Source organism: Bidens hawaiensis, unplaced genomic scaffold, assembly GCF_021521415.1.
Source record: "Bidens hawaiensis isolate Kalapana, Puna unplaced genomic scaffold, B.hawaiensis_p1.1 tig00049085_1, whole genome shotgun sequence".
Taxonomy (NCBI): Eukaryota; Viridiplantae; Streptophyta; class Magnoliopsida; order Asterales; family Asteraceae; genus Bidens; species Bidens hawaiensis.
Genome location: NW_027498782.1, coordinates 20,701 through 35,623, shown reverse-complemented (window position 1 = coordinate 35,623; position 14,923 = coordinate 20,701). Strand labels below are relative to the sequence as shown.

Below are 14,923 nucleotides of genomic sequence, written 5' to 3'. Positions count from 1 at the left end.
AAACAGATGACGGGCTGCCATTTCACCCGTCTCAATATTTCTATGCACCAAAGAACCCGCAAGAAGCGCACCCCATACACTAGCCGGTGAGACCATTTTGACCTTTTTCATACTTTTTATCAGCCCTAGTGCGTCTTCAAAGCATCCAACACGACTCAAAAGATCCACCAAACACGCGTAGTGCTCCACACTGGGTTCAAAACCGTATGAAGATCTTATTGAGTTGAAAATATTTTTACCTTCATTTACAAGGCCCGAGTGGCTGCAACTAGCTAGGATTGTTGTGAGCGTGGCACTATTTGGTTTGAATCCCTGGTCTTTCATTTTGTCAAACAATTTTAGAGCTTCATATCCCTTACCATGGACTCCAAAGCAGGATATCATTGTCGTCCACGTCACCAAGTTTAGACTTTTCATGCTGCAAAATATCCTTTTAGCATCACACAAGCACCCACACTTCGAATACATATCAATAACCGAGTTATTAATGGCAGTATCGTTATACATCACTGTGTTCTTTAGAACCTGTCCATGTATTTCTTTCCCTTTTGTAATATCTCCTAGTTTCCCACAGATGTTTAGAAGGGTCGGGATTGTCATCGATTCAATCTTGGCTTTGTTACCAAGCATATTTCTAAACAACTCAAAGCCTCCAGATGCAAACCGGCTTTTGAAAAACCCGAAATCATTGAATTCCACGCAACCGAATCCTTCCATGACAAGCCCTCGAAAACAGTTCTCGCATCGTTTAATTTCCCACACTTTGAATAAAAATCCAAAACCGAGCTACCGACCACAATGTGACTACCAAAACCAAGTTTAATCACCATCCCATGCAACATTACACCGAGTGAAACATCATTAATTCCCGCACACGCCTTCACTAACGGAGGAAACGAATAATGGTCCGGTGTCATACCCGAGTCCAAGAACTCATAAAAAACATTAACAGCTTCATGGTACATAGAGTTCTGAACGTAGGCTGAAATCATAATGTTCCAAGAGTGCATGTTTCGTTGAGGCATTCTGACGAACACCTGGCGGGCGTTCAGCAGTAAGCCTCTAGAATAGGCGAGCAAAAGATCTGTTTGAAGCGTGACATCGTGAGTCAGGCCGTGAATGAGTATTTGTACATGGGTTTGTCTAGCGTGAGTGAATACAGTGCGAGGATTGCAGTTTCGAAGAATAGAACTCAAGCAGACCATTTACAGCACTGGTGCGTATAATAAATCCTTTGCAACACTGGATTTTATTCTAATGGCTATATATATAACAGTTTGTAAAGGCTCAAAATGTTTAAATGTTTAAAAATGTTAGTTAATCGGTTTCCAACCTATTGAAATTAACCGGTTCGTTTAACCAATTTGAAACCGGTTCGAGTTCAAATATGTATAATTGGTTCCTACCAATTGGTTTTCAGTCAGTTACTTTCCGGTTTAAGTAATTTAACTATACTAGTTAATAACCGGTTCGGGTTCAGGTAACTGGTTATGATTTGCACCTCTACTCGTAATTATCCAATAGTGTTAGATAATAAATAGTAGAATGACTAATTGTAAATGTTCAATAATTGAGGGTTATATCAGTAATATGTTCGGTCAAATCATTGCAAATGTAAATTAGGTTGTCTATGTACACCTGTCCACGTTTTCTCTCCGTACTTTCTCAGTTTCAACCGTAACATCACACAACCCCTCCGGCCATTCTCAGGCAAACATTTCCCTGCCAATTTTGGTTGGCCATTCCATCAAACCCCACCGACAAAACAGAAGACACCATTTCCGGTTCGCCCGACCAAAAGTTTTCATCAATTTATGGTTCTTTCCGGCAAACCCACTCTAGATCTCCTAGATCTTTGAGAAAACAATCAGTTTTTTTTCGGGTTAGGGTTCAACAACATAGAAACACAGTCAAGCATTCAAAGACATTGTCCCGCTAATACGACTTCCCGTCAGCTACCGCTGGTGAACAACTACCCGGAGTTTTCTCCGCCCAACACATTATCCTGGAGTTCTTCGTACAGATCGGAAGAGTCTTCTTGACGTGGACGGAGAATTAGAGAGGCTGCCACGCTTGCCGGAGGAGTCGAATGGAATAGATCGGAACATGGAGGAAAAGCCGGAGCAGTGTGTTGCCGGTGAACCTTACCCATTATTATTATTATTATTATTATTATTATTATTATTATTATTATTATTATTATTATTATTATTATTATTATTATTATTATTATTATTATTATTATTATTATTATTATTATTATTATTATTATTATTATTATTAGGAATATTGGATTTTAATAATCCCTATTAAATGGTGTTGGCCGATAATAATCCATATTCGTTTTATCGCCACTAGCGGTCCCAAATTCAAAAAAGTTGGCCCCAATGGTCCCCGTTAAAAATGACTTAACGGCGTTATAGTTTTTTTCTGAATTTCAAACTAATGTTTTAGGGCTTTTGATCGTTAGGGGATACGAGTTGACTGGTGTAAAACTTAGCTCGAAACAATGATCCAAACGACTTAATTTAGTCTAATTGTAAGTTCAAACACCCGAATTGAAGCATATATTGTTTCGTCATTTTGAAGCACTATTTCAAACTAAGTTTTACACCAATCGACTCGTATCCTCCTAACGATCAAAAGCCCTAAAACATTGGTTTGAAATTCAGAAAAAACTATAACGCCGTGAAGTCATTTTTAACGGGGACCATTGGGGGGGCAACTTTTTTGAATTTGGGACCGCTAGTGACGATAAAATGAATAGGGATTATTATCGGCCAATATCATTTAATAGGGATTATTAAAATCCAAAATTCCTTATTATTATTATTATTATTATTATTATTACTGATTATATTATATTACTACTAATATTATTACTATTATTAGTAATATTACTATTCATTATTATTATTAGTATTATTATTATTATTACTATTATTATTAATATTTGTATTATTTGGAGTGGGTGTTATATTACTTGTGCTTGTGTGATTAGTTGTAACCATAGAGCGTAGGAACCATAACTATTACTTGAGACCATGTCCTGAAACGAGGGGTGTAGGAAAGGATAAAGATAGGGAGTATATATTACGTTTGGCTTCCTGGAATGTAGGAACACTAAATGGTAAGTTGCTAGAATTGGTAGATGTGCTTAGAAGACGTAGGGTGCTGATAGCTTGCCTCCAGGAGACTAAGTGGAAAGGGCATAGAGGGGCGGAGTGTAATGGCTATAAGTTGTGGTACTCGGGGTCTGATGGAGCTAGGAACGGAGTGGGGTTTCTAGTGGCTAAGGAACTACACACTAGTGTGGTGGAGGTGATAAGACATAATGACAGGATCATAGTGTTGAGATTAGAACTAGGGGAGGAAGTAGTGGCAGTAGTCTGCGCCTACGCTCCTCATGTAGGCATAGGGGATCAGGAAAAGAGAGATTTTTGGGATTGCCTAGACGCGGTGGTAGGGGGCATACATAGGGGTGAGAGGATTTGTATAGGAGGCGATTTTAATGGACACATTGGTAAGGCTAACGATGGTTTTAACGAAAATCTCCCACTGTTTAAGGATAAACTCATACTGCAGACGCGGGATCGACTAAATGGGGACTCAACTCATATATGGGAAGCTATGGTGACAAAGATCATTCAAGTAGCAAAGGAGACTCTCGTCAAAACAGGAAAGGCAAGTGGGCAAAAGGAGTCTTGGTGGTGGAATGAGGTCGTACAAGACAAGATAAGGGATAAACAACGATGCTTTAGGGAGCTTATGAGGTGCACGAATGAGGAGGAGCGAGTGGAATTGAGGGAGATCTACAACACGGCCAAGAGAGAGGTGAAGAAGGCGGTGGCAGAAGCAAAGAACGAGGCTTATAAACGGATGTATGAACGTTTAGAAACAAAAGAAGGGGAACATTATATGTTTAAGATTGCCAAAGCCAGGGAGCGTAGGAGGCAAGATCTATGTCCTATGAAGTTCATAAAGGATACAGATGGGCATGTACTGGTCAAGGAGTATGAAATCAAGCTAAGATGGCAAACCTACTTCCACAATCTTTTTAACAATGGGAGAGCTTACCAAGAAGATTATCACAACACAACCTTCCAACGAAAAAAACCGAATAACTGCTATTGCCGACGAATCACACGAGAAGAAGTGCAGACTGCACTTAGGAGGATGGGAAGGGCTAAGGCGGTTGGCCCAGACAACATACAAATCGAGGTGTGGAAGTGTCTAGGAGAGGAAGGAGTCATGTGGTTAACTACTCTGTTCAATAGTATCCTCAAATATGGTAAGATGCCAGACCAGTGGAGGAGCAGCATTGTAGTTCCTGTCTATAAGAACAAAGGAGACGCCCAATTTTGTGGTTACTACCGAGGAATCAAACTACTAAGCCATACTATGAAGCTATGGGAAAGAGTGATTGAGGTTAGACTTAGACGAGAAACTCAGGTTACGGTGAACCAATTTGGCTTCATGTCGGGTCGTTCCACCACAGAGGCAATACACCTTATAAGAAGATTGATGGAAAAATATAGGGAGAAGAAGCGTGACCTGCATATGGTGTTTATTGACTTAGAAAAGGCCTACGACAGTGTGCCACGACAGGTGCTTTGGGAGTGCTTGGAGGGTAGAGGAGTACCCAGGAAATACATAGAGATAATCATGGATATGTATACCAGGAGTGCAACAAGTGTCCGTGCGCCAGTGGGGGATACTGATTTCTTCCCAGTAGAGGCAGGTCTTCACCAGGAGTCAGCGCTGAGTCCGTTTCTTTTTGCAGTAGTCTTGGATGAGCTGTCAAAGTCGATTCAGGGGACGCTCCCGTGGTGCATGATGTTCGCAGACGATATTGTGTTACTAGCTGAGAGAAAACAAGATCTAAACATGAGGCTTGTGGAGTGGAGAGCAAACTTAGAGACAAAAGGTTTAAGGATTAGTTGCTCTAAGACGGAGTACCTCCACTGTGATTTTGGTGGGGTAAATGACAATGAAGACGCACAGATCACCATTGAAGGGCAGGTGGTTTCGCAGGTAAATAAGTTCAAGTATCTATGATCATTTTTTCAAAGTGATGGAGAATTAGACAGTGATGTGACCCATCGAGTTCAAGTAGGATGGTGTAGATGGAAAGCAGCCACAGGTATATTGTGCGACAAAAAGTTTCCCAACTAAACTAAAGGGAAAATTTTATAGGGTGGCAGTTAGACCGTCAATGTTATATGGAACAGATTGCTAGGCCATCAAGAAGGCACAACTGCGGAAGATGGAGGTAGCAGAAATGAGAATGCTACGTTGGATGTATGGGCACACAAGGTTAGACCGAATTACAAACATTGTGTTTCGGGAGAGATTAGGGGTGGCGAACATAGCAGACAAGATAAGAGAGTAGAGATTGAGATGGTTTGGACATGTGAAGAGAAGACAGAGAGACGAATCTTGTTAGATCCATAGAAAACATTACTATAGAAGGGAGGAGGGGTAGAGGACGACCTAAATTTACTTGGGACGAGAGGATTATATGTGATTTGATAGACCTAAACCTCTCCGGGAACATGTTGGAGGATAGGAATTTTTGGAGAAGTAGAATTAAAGTTAAGGATTTTTAGGGAGAAAGGAATACCTTAGGGCTTATATTTCCCATATTTTGGTCACACACCAGAATGGTATTCTCTTTACATATATATAGTATTTGAATTATTATTATTACTATTATTATTTTATTAGTATTATTAATTTTATATATTATTGTTGCACTTTGATTTCCTTCGTATTGCTTCAAAAACATATGTACTTTAGAGCTGGGGTCTCTCTGGAAGCCACCTCTTTATCCCTTTGGATAGAGGTACGGTGTGCCTATATCCCACCCTCCCCAAACCCTACTTATAACTTCGCTGTTGGTGGGACTTCACTGGGTATGATTGATGATGATCAGTAATATGTTCATATACATAACTATATGTCTTTAGACTTGTATAACTTATCTGTGCTACTTACAATGTTTTAAGACCCGGTCCGGACATCGACCCAGACGCCTTGCCGGGTCAAAGGTCGGACCGACTCGGGAAAGCGGACTGGTGTTTGACCCGGATGACGTCATAAATAATATTATATATATATATATATATATATATATATATATATATATATATATATATATATGATTGATTTCTTTTGAGAATCACTTTGAGTTTTAAGAACTCGAAATAACTCAACGTAACAATTTTTTATTAAATTTTTTTACACATATGTAATATCTAAGTGTAAGTAACATAAAAAAATTACTGTATTTTTTTACACACCGAATCGACTTATTACACATGTGTAACTAACTTTTAAACTTGTGTAATTATCAAAAATATTTATTCTCTCTCCTTTCAGAGTTATTCTCAGACACATATTCAGTACACAGTTAATTGATTATAAGCTCCATATTGAGTTTTTAAAGTTCTTACAACTCATTAAGTTCTTAAAATATCATTCCCCTATATATATATATATATGTGTGTGTGTGTGTGTATATATATATATATATATATATATATATATATATATCTAGGGTAAGGATCCTAAGAGAACCCTTTGCAAATTGAGAACTTTGAGAACCATTTTGGACCACTAAAAATACCTTTAAAAAATATTTAAAAAAATCATAAAACATAAAATAACAAAAATTTAAAAAAGGTAAATATATATATATATATATATATATATATATAATATTTCATTCCAGTTTCATTAAAAGAAAAAAGTGTGTGGTATTATTTAATCTTTAAGTACGTAATATACACATATGTACAGTATCATTTATCTTAAATTATACTTATGTGTATATAATTTAGCTAAACTGAGTTTTTCTTTTTTTTCTTTTTTTTTGTATGAAACCGGGATGTTAAAATAAGAATTTTGTTTTTTTTTTACTTTTTTCATTTTTGTGTTTTTATTTTATGGTTTTTTTTTTATTTTTGTGTAAGGCCCTGTTACCAGTGCCCTACTTTGGACGCTGGATTTACTCATAAACACAGTTCTAAATATCAGAGTTAATTAAAACTTTACGCAGAATATAAAACTTCAATCATAGCAAATTACATAACTTTCAAACCTTGTCTTAACAAACATTCATAGTTATTTAAAATCAAACATAGTCTTTCAAACATCATAACATTTCCTTGAGATGCCAGTATCTTCAATTCCATGTCATTTGTCTTCATCAAGCGAGCTGCCTCATCCTACTCAATTCCGTGCATACTAAAAGTCAGCTACACTGAGTGAGTTCTAATTAATCAGATAACTTACTTTACATACACATATACGCGCCCGAAGGTACGCTTTGCATAATTGACCTGTCCATCATTCTTCCATATACATTCATAACTATCCTTACGTTATAAAGAGCATTTCGCCCTACATACCTCAGATATTATTAGGGTCCGATACCCTCCATCCTCGGATATTATTAGGGTCCGGTCTCCCTTCTTCCTCGTATACTATTAAGGGTCCGGTACCCTCCATCCTCGGATATTATTAGGGTCCGGTCTCCCTTCCTTTCCTACTATCATGTCATACCTTTCCATCTATATAATTGTAAGTTTCATACGTACATACATCATTCATCCATCACATATACAATCATATCATCAAAACACCACCTGAAAGTGCATGCAATATCCGAAGATCGTTCACGCACCGACAAGCTTTCATTCACATTTTGATGTACATAAATAACATATAAATCATACATGGCATACACTTACCAGTTAAGGTAAGTGTATTAACTATCACATCGAGTATACACACAACCCCGAAAACATAACAAGGAATGGGGCTAAAAACTCACCTGAATGCGGTTACGTTCACCGTTTATTGTTATTCCTTTCTTGATTTATGCACGACTAACTGTATAATATATACACGCATCAATTTAACTATCACTACCCTTATCGCGTTTCTAATTAAATTATTACCCCCAACGAACGGGGTCCAGGGGCAGCGCCCCTGGAAGCGGGGTTCTAGGGGCGGCAGGCCTTAGCAGGTCCAAGGGGCAGAGCCCCTGGCTGGGGTCGAGCTGCCAGGTCAGCTTGGAAAATTTTTATTTTCATTAACTGTCTTAACACATTTTCCATGAAACTTTAAATCATTAATTAATTTGCTAACTTAAAAGTTCAAGGGCTTCTTTGTAATTAAATCATTCTTTTATAAGTCCAGGGACTGTTCTGTCATTTTGTTAAACTTCCAGTTCGTTAACCAGTTCTTAACAAATTAACTATTATAACGAATTGGTCCTTGTAAATTGGACCTCATTCATTTGGTCCGGTTAACGAATTGAAATTCATATCGAACTGAACCCTTATAACTAACTGAACCTTTAACAAACTGAACCTTTAAGGAACTGGGGGTTCATCCGTCAGTTCTCCCTTAACAAACTACTTAACGAATTGGCATACAAATTGCTTAACAAATTAGTTAGCGAAAGAAGCTAGTTCGTTATTCTTCCATAGCGAATTGGCTTAACGAATCAGGGGTTGATTCGTTATGCCCCCGTAAGGAATTAGGGTTAGGTCAGAGAATGTCAGAAACATTCTCTGACATGTTAATCTCGTACCTCGCCGCCTTTCCGGCGCCGTCGTAACCGGAAAACCGCGATTTCGCCGGAAAAGCGAGATCTTACTCGTTTTCCACTTTTTTTCGTCTCGTTCGATCCAGATCTGAGCTATGGTGACCCCTAAGCTTATCTTTGGTTCGGTTTATACCCGATTTCACCCGGATCTCATGACTTTAACGGTTTAAAGGTGTCGGCTCGTCGTTTCGCAACTAAGTCTATTGGGTTTGAGTTCATACACTATAATATTATCATTACCTAGGGTTGATGCTCGGTTTCTCTTAGTGATTTCGGCTAGAGAGAGGGAGAGCTAAGTATGTGTTTTTGATGGTGTACGGAGCTAGTGGAAAATGAATGGATTAATGCATAAGTTTGGTTTATATACTATGGGCCATGGGCTAAAGCCCATGGTCTTTTCTTCCTTCCTTTTAAATCCAAGTCCATAAACCATATCTATTTAACCCAACACTAGCCCGACTCATAATAACTCATATTTTTATTTATTAACCGAAACAAGAAAACGGGATGTTACATTTTAGGTTTTTTGTGGTCCAAAATGGTTTCTCATAGTTCTCAATATCAAAAAAGTTCTCTCATGATCCTGATCCTATATATATATATATATATATAGGATTTGGTTCAATTGAGAAGTGTTTTTAGAGCGAGAAGTGCGAGATATAATTCCAACCAATCACAATTTATTTTTTTTCTTTATGATTTATTCTATTTTAAGGGCATAATAGTAAAAAGAAATTGTTTATAACTTTAGTAACTATCTATAGTTAGGGGTAAGTTACATTCTACCTTTTATCATTATTTTATTTCACATCTTTCCAAATTATGAATCGTCTGCCTTTAATTCTTTTGAATGGCAGCCTACATCGACTTCTAATTAATCTTTCTTTTTTTCTTTCTTTCTTTTTTTCTTTTTTAAATTTTATTAAACCAAATATTTTGATTATATTATGTAACTTTATCTTAAATTTTTCCAATATATTCGATCATCAAAAATCGATTTTATTTTCTTCTTTTTGCACGATTCCATTATTGAAAATCTACAACAAACTTAGATACATCATATAAGATGAAAACATGTTTCCTTTTCTTTATACATAACGCATATGGTGGATCTATAAGTAATTCATAAGCACTTTCATAATTAATCTCTGCACAACAAACTATTATACCAACATAAAAAAGAGCCACATACATAATAATCAACAGTAAGATATATACCCGAAAAAAATACAAAAATTCATAAACAATTTCATAATTACTCCCTACACACAAACTTGTGTCAATCCAAAACTGAAAGAATTCTTAACCAACATTGCTTTACCTTTCCTTTCATTTTCATTGATAAATTTGGCCTTGATTTTGTCGGTACCATTAACAATTTTATTGACGTTGCGTGGATCTTTCTGCATTTGTAAATGTAAGGCCCCATTACCGGTGCCTCACTTTAACGTTGGATTTACAGTTCTGAATATCAGAGTTAATTAAAACTTTCGCAGAATAATATTAATAGTCAACCATTCATTACAAATATTCATAACTTGTATTTTTAAAACATAAATAAAACATAGTATCGAAACATCATGACAAATCTTTAGATGCCAGCCTCTTCAATCTTGCCATGTGTCCTGCTCAAACCAGCTGTCTCAATCTGTTAACCTGCGTGCATACTAAAAGTCAGCTACGCTGAGTGAGTTCTAGTTAATTAGACGACATACAATACATCCACATACTTACATATGCACCCGAAGGTACGTACCTTCATATTTACTTACATACTTACATACATACATACTTTCATTCTTTCTTTCATACTTACATACATACTTTCATTCTTTCTTTCATACTTACATACATACTTTCATTCATACATATACTTTTTAAAGAGCATTCGGCCCTATAACCTTCGCCGATATTATTAGGGTCGGTTCCCTACGTTCGCCGATATTATTAGGGTCGGTTCCCTACATTCGCCGACATTATTAGGGTCGGTCCCCTACATTCGCCGACATTATTAGGGTCGGTCCCCTACATTCGCCGACATTATTAGGGCCGGTTCCCTTTTATAACTATACCTTTCATGCCTTTATATGCATTCATAATTATAACTTCCATACGTTCATACATCATTTATACATCATATACATATCAATCATATCTTTAAACTATTCCTTGACGGGTACATGCAATATCCGAAGATCGTTCATGCATCTTCAAGCATTCATTCATACATAAATCATATAAGACATACACTTACCACTTAAGGTAAGTGTATTAACTGATCACATCGAGTATGCACACAGCCCCGAAAACATAACAAGGAATGGGGCTAGAAACTCACCTGAACTCGATTACGTTCACCGTTAATTGTTATTCATTTCCTTAGCTGTGCTCGACTAACTGTATAACAATCACGAATCAATTAACTATCACTACTCACATCGTGTTCCTAGTTTAGTTATAACCCTCAACGAACGGGGGTCCGGGGGCACGCCCCTGGCAGCGGGGTCTAGGGGCGGCAGCCCCTAGTAGGGTCCATGGGACAGAGCCCTTGGCTGGGGTCGAGCCTCAAGGTCAGCTTGGAAAAATTTTATTTTCATTAACTGTCTTATCACATTTTCCATTAGCATTTTGAATCATTAATTTAAGTTGCTACTTAAAAGTTCATGGGCTTCTTAATTAAATCATTCTTTTTCTAAGTTCAGGGACCATTCTGTCCTTTTGTTAAACTCATAGTTCGTTACATTACTCTTAACGAATTGGCTTATCTTAGCAAACTGGTCCTTGTAACGATTTGAACCCTTTAATGAACTGGTTATTAAATGAATTGGACCTTATAACGAACTGGTCCTTTGACGAATCAATTCATGTAGCGAATCAGTCCATGTAACGAATTGGACCTTCCAATTCGTTATCTCCTTTAGCAAACTGGCTATAACAAATCAAGGGTAATTCGTTACCTATTTCCCTTAACGAATCGGATACGAACCAGAGCTAGTTCGTTATGCTCCCTTAGACGAATCAGTGAATCACCTTTAATTCGTTAAATTCCCGTTAGCGAACTAGGGTTAGGTCAGGGAATGTCAAAAACATTCTCTGACATTCCCTTCCTCGTATTACCTTTTCCGGCGCCGTCGCCAGAAAACCGCAGATTCGCCGGAAAAACGGGTTTTAACTCGTTTTTCACCGTTTTTCGTCCCGTTCGATCTAGATCTGAGCTAGGGTGATCCCTAAGCACATCTTAGGTTCGGTTTATAACCGATTCCACCCGGATCTCATGACGTTAATGGTTTAACGGTGTCGGCTCGTCGTTTCGTGACTATATCTAATGGGTTTAAGCTCATACAAGATCATACTATCATTACATTAGATCGAGATCGGTTTTCCTTGGTGATTTCTGCTAGAGAGAGAGAGAGACTAGAGAGAGAGAGCTTAAGTGTGTGTTTTAGGAGGTGTATGGAGTATGTGTGAAATGAAATTAAATGGGTATTAATGACTTATATAATTATAGATCATGGACTTAAGCCCATGGTCTTTTCCTCTTTCCTTCATAACCCAAGTCCATAACCCAATTCCATTTAACCCAACACTAGCCCGGCTCATAATAACTCATACTTTCGTTTATTAACCGAAACCAGAAAACGGGATGTTACAGTAAACAACCACCAGATGATTCAATACATCCTACACATCATACAACATATCTTACAGATTAACCAACATATCGTACACATCATACAACATAACCTACACATAAAAAAATACCGACACATCATACAACATACTGTAAACATTAAACGCATGCTTAACATCATACAACATGCCCTACACATTATATCATATGCATGAAATAATACATCTTACACATTATACAATATATCCTACACAGCAACCGACTATGTTCCACATATGAAATAGAATATACTAAACTAAAATTTTATAGTGTATCAATAATTGGGGAAAAAAGATGGATTCCATACCACACATCATATGTAACTCATACGTACACCATACACTTTATGAATGTACATATATAGGTACAAGTACGTATAAACGTAGGCACGTGCGCACGTCTGCACATAGGTACGTCCCGCCCATAAAAATGTAGGGAGGTACGTACGTACGTTGATATGTCTTTATAATTAACATAAGTCTATGCTTTAGTATGTCCTTTTGTTGATGTATATATTTTTGTGTATGCCTTCAATGCTAACACATCCATTGCATCGCATTCGAATGAATGACAGTTCGTATGTAACTCACAAAATATTCCTTCTGCACCCCCCAACACAACATGTATGAACTACTTTACAGGGTCAAGTTATTCTACAAAGGGTAACAAAAATAAGAAGTGTGAGAAGCCATAAATAGTTAACATCTGTCAAGTGGATGCCAAAAGAAAAAGGGTATAGAGGTAACTGTACACATTTTCTCTCACTACATGCAAGACATATGTTAATACCCCCATCATTTAAGAACGTTTATAACTTTTTCGTATAATATTTTTTTTTAAAAAAAATCATCATAATAACATGTCACACCCCAACTTACGGCGGAAATGCTGGGGCGAACTGATTGCTCACAGTTTTTCAAAGGTTACTATCATACAACGTTATTTAGATGACAATATCTATTTAATTCGATTTAATAATTCAAATAATTCAAGTACAAAATACAACCTATTAAACAAATAACAATCATAAATTTAATTCTTGATTGTATCATTCCTAACTTAAATTCTCCACTAAGTCTTCACCAACCTGCATTAAATTTCTACAATAACCTGCATATGTGTATAAAATAGAATTTTGTCAACAACACATGTTGAGTGAGCAACACAACAGTTTAGTTGTACATATAGTATATATAACAAAATACATAGCTGCAACAAGTCATATGAGAAAAACAAATTAACCAAATGAGCAAGTATAACTGAGATGTCGAGAAGCACAAAGGCTAACGACTGGTGTATGATCATACTAGACTGAGATTATGTTGGACCTCTCCGAATGCGGAAGCGTACAAAGCAAATAAGCACATAAACAAGTAAGGTATAAGTTGTTAACACATAAGACAAAGTTGCAGTTTTGTGTTTAAGTATATATGTGAAATATATTTACGCATATGTCCCTAAAACGTGGAAAACAAGTAAAATAGGGGAATGTGATACTTACCTCGATGGACGAACAAGAGTGAATAGATAACAATAAAAACGACGAAAGCGGATCACACGTGTTGGCGATAAGGCCTAATAAGGAAAACAAAATGCGGATACGCTAAGTTAATGAACCAGATTGATAAGAAAGCTCGGTATTTATTATTATTATTAAGTCATATTTTATTCTTTTTACTCATAATTAATATAATATTTTGTTTTATATAAAGAACTTATATGTAAAATTATTAGTTTATTAATTCGTTTAAAAAATATTATATGAACAAATTACATCTTTAAAAACTATAAGTTTGTTAAAGTATATAAATATATTTATAAAGTTTACTCGTGGTATATATATATATGTATGTATGTATATATACATGGGAGAGATATTTTGAGAACTTGATGAGTTGTAAGAACTTTAATAACTCAATTTTAGATCACACATTTAATTTAATTAGTTAGAATATGTGGATGAGATTAAATTTGATTAAAAAATAAATCAGGAGAGAGAATAAAGATTTTTGTTGATTAAACAAGTTTAAACTTTAGTTACGCATGTGTAAAAAGTTGATTTGGTGTGTAAAAAATTTCGGTAATTTTTTGTACATTACTTACACTTACGTATTACACATGTGTAAAAAAAATTCAAAAAAAAAAAGTTGTTACGTTGAGTTCTTTCGAGTTCTTGAAACTCAAAGCGGTTCTCAAAAGAAATCAATCCTATATATATATATATATATATATAATCATAAATATTAGTTTGCGTGATATTATATATATACGTATATGTTTGCATACACGGACGAAAGATGAGAAAAACACAAGTTCAACAATCGGGTTTCACAAAAATATATTTTTGTAACATCACGTAAATTTCGGGCAAAAAATGTCAAGTTTCCAAAGTTAAGGGACCAATTCTGCCAATTTCCAAACTCCAGGGACTAAAATATAAATTCTGTTTTCTGAACCCATCGCGCTACGCGACAGGGTCAAGAAAGACACCCATCGCGTACCGCAATGGGGTGTCTGACACACCGTGACACGTGTGCCACGTGGCTCACGGTGGCAGCGTTGCTGCCACGTGTCACCACGTGTTGACACGTGTGGCGGCGCCTACCACGTGTCAACACGTGGCAGGCCTACCCCGT

General features: G+C 36.6%; 1 protein-coding gene across 1 annotated transcript; it reads right to left on the bottom strand.

Annotated features, from left to right (window-relative positions):
• Positions 1-596: 596 nt before the first annotated feature.
• Positions 597-1,205, bottom strand: LOC143597817 (pentatricopeptide repeat-containing protein At3g53360, mitochondrial-like). The gene has a single exon (XM_077076209.1). The coding sequence runs from the start codon at positions 1,203-1,205 to the stop codon at positions 597-599; it is 609 nt and encodes a 202-aa protein (XP_076932324.1).
• Positions 1,206-14,923: the final 13,718 nt, after the last annotated feature.

Bases quoted from the DNA above. Each gene is read 5' to 3' on its own strand.
- LOC143597817 (XM_077076209.1), bottom strand. From the start codon at position 1,205: ATGGTCTGCTTGAGTTCTATTCTTCGAAACTGCAATCCTCGCACTGTA.